Below are 10,157 nucleotides of genomic sequence, written 5' to 3' on the forward strand. Positions count from 1 at the left end.
GGTTCTAGTAAAAAAATTTAAATGTTTTTAAGTGATCTTTAAATATCCAATAATTTATCATCTCTAAATGTACTTTTGAAAAATAAATTTTACAACATGGGATATAATATAACTTGAAAGTCATGCTGTTCATTTATTCAGTTGGTCACTACAGCCTCACCTCTTGGGCAGGATTTTAATTAATGAATTATGAACATGCTGAATGTCATTTGACTTGTGATTTGATGCTTTTAATAGTTTGTGGTTTGCTAATTATTTGGAAATCTCTCACCCCTTTGTTCTAGAAGAAGCATTCTGGTTTCTGCGCGGGTTCCTCTTTGCCATACGCAAACATTTGGGAAATGGAAATAGGGAAGCAGCAGCTTCTTAGAAAAACTATAGATGAATGGAACAGGAACTGCAAAATTAGCAGAATGTAAGAGGAACTGTCGATCTTGTCCATGATTGCTTTGGCTTATTTTTTCTCCTTTGCTAGGAGACCTGTTCTGATGATGTGTGTGGTCCTCACCACACTGCCCTGCCTCACCTTTTCCATAGCAGTGACTGAGGTATGGAATTTTGACTTCTTCTGCTACAAGATTATGAGATTTTATAATTTCTTGTTATTGGAATTTGATAGAGCAGCGTGCTCAACAAAGTTCTTGACATTTATGTAATCCAGTCTTCTTCCAGTTTACAACATACGTTATTTAAAGTACTAAGACCGTTGTTACCTCTGTGATTGTGAAGGAAAGTCCAATAGCCAATTTTTAAAAATTAATTTTGTGTTTGTGTGTGAGAGACAGAAATGATATTTGAACATTTAAAAAGTGAAAAATGTGAAAGTTGATCTGTATTTGTTTCTTCTGTCAACCTGATGTTTTTCACGATTGTCCTGAACTCTAAATGAATACAACAGGATCTAAGGGAAGGACCGCTTAGGCTTTAATACCTTTGATAAGATGTCCATTGATAATAATTTGCATGTGTTATTTATTTGAAAATAATGATGAGTTTATGTTTTGACTATATATAGCTTCAAAAAGTCTTGGATAGATACCTGCAGGGCAGGAATATCTTAGGCAGAATTTTCAGGCTGTAAGTACTTCATTATCCAAGAAGGTCAGAGAAGAATGCCCCACTAATCCTATTGATTTGCAAGGTGCTGTGAAAGATAACTTTTGTTTTCCCAAAGCATACTTAATTTACTTAAATGACTTAATTTACTTTGTGATATTTCACTTTTATGTGAAGCAAATATTCATTAAGTGTATATTACAGGCCAGGCACTGTTAGGTACAGGGCATAGGGGACTCAGGAAATATGGCAGGTCTCTGGTAGAATTTTCTGACATTAGAAATAGAAACAGGCAATTAGAACAAGTATCACAAGTGTTGTGAGACAGGGCAGTACCAAGTAACGTATGACATTAGAAGTTACATGGTTGTCAGAACGCATCATAGGTGCTGCTAGAATACATCATAGATGCTACATTAGGACAATGTATGAATGCACAGAATCATTTTGGGAGGTCACACAGATGTGCTTTGCATCCAGTGAACTGCAACAGATGAATATTTCAATGTAGAGCTGTCTTTTTCCCTCCCAAAGACCTTGTAAATCATTTGGAAGGTTCCCAAAAACTAAAAATTTAGTTTACAACCTTTTAAGAAACATCACTGCGGTAAACTGATGGCATATCTGGAGCTCGATAGCCCTTTTTGGTTCTTTTTTATGATGTCTCATCCATTGTTACATCTTTTTCTTTCCTTTCCTTTTTTTTCTTATTTAATTTTCACCGAAGTATGACACATAAACAGAAAAGTACACGAAAGGAAAAAGTACAGTAACAATGGAATACCACAAAACAATCCCTGGGTAAGCATCGCTCAGGTCAAGGTCAAGAAGGAAACCTTGGCCAGCTCCATGCCCACGCTCCTTTATTTGCATTTAGTATTTTATTTTAGTTTTGTATCAGAAACCCATTGCTTGCTCATTCTTTTTTCATGCTCCTTTCAATGACTCCCTTTCCCTCCTTTCCAGAAGTCACTTCTAACTTGACTTCTGATACTGCAGGCTAGTTTGCCTGTTTTTGAAATTTTTCCAAGGAGAAATCAAATGATGTCTGGCTTCTTTTATTTCAAATATGGTTGTAAGTGTCATTTGTGTTTCTGGGAATACCTGAAGCTCACTCGTGTTCAGCTGTAGAGTATTTCATTTTATGAAAAGGTCATAATTTACTTCTGTGTTCTACTCTTGGTCGCCATCTTGGTTGCTTCCAGTTTTGGCAATTACAAATAATGCGGCTGTGAACATCTGTGAATATGTCGTTTGGTGTGCACATGCAAGCATTTTTGTTGGTTACATATGCAGGAGCAGAATTGATGAATCGTGAGATACTGAAATGTTACATTGTGAGAGATAAGGTCAAACAGCTTTCCACACAGATTGTGCTGATTTCTATAGCATCTCTATAGAACCCACCAGCAGAGAAGGAGCATTCACCAACACTTGCGTTGTGTTTTATTTTTTTGGAGACAGAGTCTTGCTCTGTTGCCCAGGCTGGAGTGTGGTGGCACACGTGATCTTGGCTCACTGCAACCTCTGCCTCCCAGATCCAGGCGATTCTCCTGCCTCAGCCTCCTCAGCAGCTGGGATTACAGACGCCCACAACCACGCCTGGCTAATTTTTGTATGTTTAGTACAGATGGGATTTCACCATATTGGCCAGGCTGGTCTCGAACTCCTGACCTCACGTGATCCATCTGCCTCGGCCTCCCAAAATGCTGAGATTACAGGTGTGAGCCACCACTCCCGGCATCATCATGTCTTTTTATTTCAGCTCTTCTGGTGGGTATGATCCTGAATCGCATTGTACTTTTAAATTACATTTCTCCCGTAATTAATGAGGTTGAGCATCTTTTCATCTTGCCCATTTTTTATTGTGTTGCTTATCTTTTAAAAATCTATTTGGAAGAATCATTTTCATATTCAGATTACACAAGCCCTTTTTGATTATATGTATTGCAAATATCTTTCCTCTCTGTAACTTGTGTTCACACTTTTATATCTTTTTCATGAAAAGAAGTTCTTAACTTAAAAATAGTGTGGTTTATCTATTTCTTTCCTTTATGGATAGTGCTTGGGTCACTTGCAGAAGATTTTGTCATTGTGAATCTGAACTTCAAAGTCTTAACATCTTTCCCTAATTTTTTTATATATATATATAAAATATATATTATATACATTATTTATATATATAAAATATATATACACACACATATACATATAATTTATTTCTTTTATTTTATTTTTTTGAGATGGAGTGTTGCCCTATTACCCAGGTTGGAGTGCAGTGGTGCAATCTGTATTCACTGTAACCTCCAACTCCTGGGTTCAAGTGATTCTCCCCTGTCAGCCTCCCAAGTAGCTGGAATTACAGGTGTGTGCCACCACACCCAGCTAATTTTTGTATTTTTCATAGAGATAGGGTTTCACCATGTTGGCCAGGCTGGTCTCGAACTCCTGACCTCAAGTGATTCACCCGCCTTGGACTCCCAAAGTGCTGGGATTACAGGTGTAAGTCACTGTGTCCAGCCTTCTAATTATATTTTGAAGGCTGTATTGTTTCTTCATTCTTTTTGAGATTCACAATACGTCTGGAATTGATTTTTGTGTATGTTGTGCAGCAGTGAGTTAATTTGTTTCACCATATAACATTCAATGAACCAAGCACCATTTACTAAAAAGTCCGTCCTGCCCACATTTCTCTGCTGTGCCACCTTTGTTATAAATCAAGTGCAGATATACATAATTCCTATGCCAACACTACACTGTCTTAGTTCTTGCAGCTTTCTACTAGTTCTTTGTATCCAGAAGAGTAAATCTTCCTAGCTGGTTCTTTTTCTTCTAGAATTTCCTGCCTTTTTTATTTCCATATAAATTTTAGTATCAGCCTGTCTTTTTCCACAAAAAGTTGCAATATTGATTGAAGTGGCATTGAATAGTATCATTTTTTTAAAAAAAACTCATATATTTGAACTCTTTTGTCTTTGGTATTTAGAAATAATTTATCCATTTGGGGGAGATTTTCTCTGTGTACAGTCAAATAGTCTATGAATAATGACATTTTGTTTTTCTTCTTTCCAATATTTACACTGTTAATTTCTTCCTTTCTTTCTTTCTTTCTTTCTTTTCTTTCTTTCTTTCTTTCTTTCTTTCTTTCTTTCTTTCTTTCTTTCTTTCTTTCTTTCCCTTTCTTTCTTTCTTTCTTTCTTTCTTTCTTTCTTTCTTTCTTTCTTTCTTTCTTTCTTTCTTTCTTTCTTTCTTTCCTTCCTTCCTTCCTTCCTTCCTTCCTTCCTTCCTTCCTTCTTTTCTTCTTTCCTCCTTTCCTTCTTTCCTTCTTTCCTTCTCTCTTTCTCTCTTTCTCTCTTTCTCTCTCTCTCTCTCTCTCTCTCTCTCTCTCTCTCTCTCTCTCTCTCTCTCTCTTTCTCTCTTTCTCTCTTTCTTTCTTTATTTCTTTTGGAGTCTCACTCTGTTACCCAGGCTAGAGTGCAATGGTGTGATCTCGGCTCACTGCAACCTCCGCCTCCTGGGTTCAAGCAATTCTCCTGCCTCAGTTTCCTGAGTAGCTGGGACTACTGGCATGTGCTACCATGCCTGGCTAATTTTTTTGTATTTTTAGTAGAGACGGGATTTCACCAAGTTGGCCAGGCTGTTCTCGAACTCCTGACCTCAGGTAATCCACCCACCTCATCTCCCAAAAGTGTCGGGATTACAGGTGTGAGCCATAGCACCCAGCCTACACTGTTTCTTTCTTTCTCTGGCCCATTACCCTGGCTAAGACCTCCAGGACAATGTTGAACAGAAATGGCCATAGTAGCATCTTTGTCTTATTCCTGATTTCAGAGGGAAAACTTTCAATATTTCATCATTAATACAATGCTTTCCATAGTTTTTTGTTATTGTGGTTTGTTTTTCTTTCTATTTTTTGGTGGAGCAGGGTCTTGCTCTGTCACCCAAGCTAGAGTGCAGTGCCACAATCACAGTTCACTGCAGCCTCAACCTCCTGGGCTCAAGTGATCCTCCCACCTTAGCCTCTTGAGTAGCTCAAACCAAAGGTGTGTGCCACCACACCCAGCTAATTTTTAAATTTTTCATAGACATGGAACATTTTTCATAGACATGGAAAATTGTTGTTCAGGTTGCTCTCGAGCTCCTGGGCTCAAGCAATCCTCCCACCTTGGCCTCCCAAAGTGCTGGGATTATAGGTGTGAGCCACCACACCTGGTCTTGCCATAGCTTTTTGTAAACACTTTAAGCAGGCGAAGGAAGTATCCCAAAGTCTAGCCGGAATTATCTGAGTTCTGTCTTCTTGGAAGATCCTAAATGTTAAAATTTGTTCCCTTAGCTCTTTGAGACTGGATTCTTAGAAACTCTGCTCAGCAGTAGAGTTGGAAGGAGTTACCCCTTCAATATTACAGGGAGCCCACTACTACATTTTTACATGCATTTACCAAGGTCTGTCTTTAACTGAAAATAGGCTTCCATTAATATGAATCTTTATGATTGCTTTAGAAATGGTTCAATATCTTGTGGAGTTTAAAACCTGACAAGTTAAAAACCAACCTTCTAGTTTTTTAGTAAATGTAATTATAATTAATTTAGTGCTGCATTCAAACTATTGAAAGCATTTTGAGCAAACAAAGCACAATAATTTAATGCTTCTGAATGGTTTTCTCTAAACAGGTTCAAAAGAGCATTAATGGGTCCCCTGATGTCTTACCTGATATGTTACCTGACCTACCCGTGTCTCTGGTTCTGTTATCCCTGATCGTGGTTGATATTATTGAAAAACTCAGGATATATCCTCTTAGAGGGAGTCAAAAGAGTAAGTGTTCTTTTAAATATGAATATTTTTTAAAGTTTGATATATCTTTCACCTTTCTGCCACTCTGTTATGTGACAACATGTTTAACGATACCTTTTCTTAGGGCTAACATTACTGATAGAAGACTGTAAACGAAGATATCTAAACATAATTATTTTTAAACCTACCTTGATAGCTAGATAGCTGCTTTTGTTTCCTATCTGCATTTTGGTAGTACTGATAAATTAAAAATTATCAAATAGTTAATACCAAAAACCTTAATGTTTATTCCAGCAAGAAATTATCCAAGTAAATTATTTAGATGTATATTTTTCTAGGAAGTCTCTTAAACCATATGTTTTTTTTTTTTTTTTTGAGACGGAGTCTCGCTCTGTCGCCCAGGCTGGAGTGCAGTGGCCGGATCTCAGCTCACTGCAAGCTCCGCCTCCCGGGTTCACGCCATTCTCCTACCTCAGCCTCCCGAGTAGCTGGGACTACAGGCGCCCGCCACCTCGCCCGGCTAGTTTTTTTGTATTTTTTTAGTAGAGACGGGGTTTCGCCGTGTTAGCCAGGATGGTCTCGAACTCCTGACCTCATGATCCGCCCGTCTCGGCCTCCCAAAGTGCTGGGATTACAGGCTTGAGCCACCGCGCCCGGCCTAAACCATATGTTTAAATGAATTAATAAAAAGTTTAGTTTGGAGACTTTTACTACAGGAATTAATATGACTGTGGTAGTTGTGTCCTAGATAATTATGTGTGTGTGTGTGTGTGTGTGTTTTTTAATTATACTTCCAGTTCTAGGGTACATGTGCACAATGTGCAGGTTTGTTACATATGTATACGTGTGCCATGTTGGTGTTGGTGTGCTGCATCCATTAACTCGTCATTTACATTAGGTATATCCCCTAATGCTGTCCCTCCCCCCTCCCCAATTATGTGTTTTTAATTGTGAATTATAAAAATACCAAAGATCGCACTAATAAAACCAAGCTATGGCTGGGTGTGGTGGCTCACGCCTGTAATCCCAACACTTTGGGAGGCCAGGATGGGAAGATGGCATGAGCTCAGGAGTTTGAGACCAGCCTGAGCAACATAGCAAGATGCCATCCCTATAAAAAAAATAAAATTTAAAGAAAACCCAACAAGATATGCCACATCTCCTCCAAAGTGATGAGTTGAAACTAAATACAGATTGGCCCTTACAAAAAGGTATTTTGTTAACAGAATATTTTATTTATTTAGTCATAAATTACTCCAACTTTTATTAAATTTCATGCAGTAGTATCTGTGTTTAATTGGCAATATTTGTATGTTAGTTACCTTGTGGCTAAGATTTTGTCATGTTGTGCATTTGAAATGGGTAAGGTTTGTCAGTTGTTTTCTGATGGGGTGAATGGAGTCAACTGAGTGAGGCTCAGGAGACAGCTTCAGAGTCACGGTGTCACCACTGGAGCCCGTCAGTCATTTATCGGTCAGATACCAGTACCTTCCAGTCACTCTTGCTGCTCAGATGGAAAACAAAACTGAGGTGGAGGCCACTAGGAAATTGCAGAATCTGAGCCTGTCACTTTCTACTTCATCCTTGGGAGAGAGATGACGGTCTGTTATGTCTAACATAACACAGGTGACATGTAGGTTGATAAGATGGCAGTTGGGGCCATCTGTTGAGCAGAAAGCCCACCCAAGTCACATCTGCCCTCCAGAGTTAGGAGTATTTGTCTTAAACTCAGGAGAGCTGGGAATGTCCAAATCCTTTGCTACATCTCTAGATTCCTTAGAAATTCAAATCTATTTTTAAATTTGATTTTTTTTTTTTATTTGAGCTGGAGTCTTGCTGTGTTGCCTAGGCTGATCTAGAGTTCTTGAGCTCAAGAGATCCTCCTGCATCAGCCTCCTGAGTAGCCGGGATTCTAGGTGTGCACACCTGCACCCAGCTTTAAATTGGATGGTTTCTGATGACTCTGTATTTTCTATATTAATATAAATTTCCTGTGCAAGTTTAAAGGTCTTTTTAAAAAAGACAGACACGTGTATCTTTTCGGGAATAAGTTAATGACATTTTATTTTTGTTAGTGATGAATTATTTATTTTTTTTTATTTTTATTTTTTGAGATGGAGTCTTGCTCTGGAATGCAGTGGCATGACCTCTGCTCACTGCAACCTCTGCCTCTTGGGTTTAAGCAATTTTCCTGCCTCAGCCTCCCGAGTAGCTGGGATTTCAGGCATGCACCACCATGTGTGGCTAATTTTTGTATTTTTAGGGAAGGCAGGGTTTCATCATGTTGGCCAGGCTGGTCTCGAACTCCTGACCTCAGGTGATCCACCCACCTTGGCCTCCCAAAGTGCTGGGGTTACAGGTGTGAACCACCGTGGCCAGCCATTAGTTGGATTTTTAAAGGGGAATTTTCCTTGTATCCATAACTTCAACAATGACACTGAGAACTGAAATAAGACAAAGAAGAAGTGGATCTCGGGGAGAAGACTCTAGAATATTTTGTACAACTGCTTCTCACTTGAAGAGCCTTCTTCTTGAGCTGTTCTCCATCAAAATTTAGGAAGATTAGTGTCTGATTTGATAGTTCAGCTGTTTAATAAATTTACACTTAAAAAAACTAGCAGTCACTTGAAATGCCTTTGTAAATATGAATGATACATACTTTAAATTTTTATGCAAACCTCGAACCCAAATAGTCTCCTACACTGATTTCAACATGAGATTAATGATATAAATTATGTAATTTTTGAATCCATGAGGTTTTATCATTTATTCCTTGGAATGTGAATTAATATATAAATACATTAACGTGTAAATCTTAAATACATAATTCTGAACCTAAGCAAGTATACCATAAATATGGTTTCACTACAGGTGGTACTTGCAAATTAAAAAAATTGACTAGAGGTGGGGGATGAACAAGATCTAGAATCATTTGACTCCCTTTAGGAATGTGGGAAAAGTGAATATGTCCTTTGCTCTTTCCAGATAGTCTGAAATGCATCCATGTCTGTTAGCTAGTAGCAGTCTGGACTTTACGTTAGATGAAACTAACATCATCTACAATGTATGGATTTATGGACACTCTTACAGCATCCTAACCATCTTCATTCCAAGCTACAAAACTTTTATCTTTGTGTAGCTTTTCCTTTTCAAAAATTTTAAATAAAAGTTATTCTGCAGATGAAATATGCTTATGCTTAAAACAGTCTTCACTGGACCAAGGAATCCTTTTTACGAACCTCCTATTACCAGTGGAAATTTCTCAGTATCAAGTAATTATCATGCAGTAGCTTCTAACTGCCGCGTTTCATGGTGGTTGCACCGCGTATGGGAGCATTTTTCTGACGTGTGGATCTCTGCAGCACGGCAATCTCACAGATGTATGTGGTACCTAGGAATGCCAACCCCCAGTCACGTGTACAAATAATAAGAACACAAAGAATAGCCTGTGAAAGAAGAGGACTTCTGTCTCCTCTTCTTCACTGTCTTCTTCCTGCTCCCATTTAATTAATTAATTAATTAATTTTTTGGTGCCCAGGCTAGAGTGCAGTGGTACAATCTCAGCTCACTGCAGCCTTTGCCTCCTGGGCTCAAGTGATCCTCCTGCCTCAGCCTCCCAGGTAGTTGGGAATACAGGAGGGCACCACCATGCCTGGCTAATATTTGTATTTGTAGTAGAGATGGGTTTTCGCCCTGTTGGCCAGGCTGGTCTCTAACTCCTGACCTCAAGTGATCTGCTTGCCACAGCTTCCCAAAGCACTAGGTTGACAGGCGTGAGCCACTGTGCCCACCTGCTGCTCCCATTTTAAACCAGACCCACGGTGGGTCTCCTGTGCCCTTATTTGTTGGTCTAGACCGCTGGCGACCCTGCCGCATCTGCTTTGCACTCAGTTTCTTACTCTCATGCGCAAACCCCTCGGCGTATGCTGTTTTCTACCACTCCTGCTTGGCTCTGCTCTAAATGCTGTTGGTGCTGCGGTTGCTTGTGTCTGGGATATTGGTGGATGTGCTGCTGGTGCTTTAGATTGACTTCCTTTCTTCTGCTAGTGGGAATACTGGCTTCCTGCCACTGAGTTCTAGTTTTCTAAAGAGGTCTCAAACAGAGCACTAGAATAACTGTTTTTGCTTGGAAACAACAGCCTTTTAGCCCTTAGAGTGTATATGTACCAACAGATTGGCTGGGCTTCAGTGATTTCAGATAACAGCCATTCTACTCCCCTGCAAACCACCACTTCCCCTCGCACTTATAGACCTTGTGGCTGAATGCGGCAGAGCCAGACTCCTTCTTTGAGGCAGCTTTTCTTCATGG

At 39.2% G+C, this 10,157-nt stretch overlaps 1 protein-coding gene across 1 annotated transcript in view; it reads left to right on the top strand.

Annotated features, from left to right (window-relative positions):
- TMEM236 (transmembrane protein 236) overlaps positions 1–10,157 on the top strand; it is a 47,776-nt gene that overhangs the window by 18,936 nt on the left and 18,683 nt on the right. Inside the window, exons 2-3 of the mRNA XM_015146568.3 lie at positions 476–548; positions 5,728–5,869. Coding sequence (XP_015002054.1) covers positions 476–548; positions 5,728–5,869 — 215 coding nt within the window. The remainder of the gene's footprint in view (positions 1–475; positions 549–5,727; positions 5,870–10,157) is intronic.

The sequence above is a fragment of the Macaca mulatta genome, chromosome 9 (assembly GCF_049350105.2).
Source record: "Macaca mulatta isolate MMU2019108-1 chromosome 9, T2T-MMU8v2.0, whole genome shotgun sequence".
NCBI classification, from domain to species: Eukaryota; Metazoa; Chordata; class Mammalia; order Primates; family Cercopithecidae; genus Macaca; species Macaca mulatta.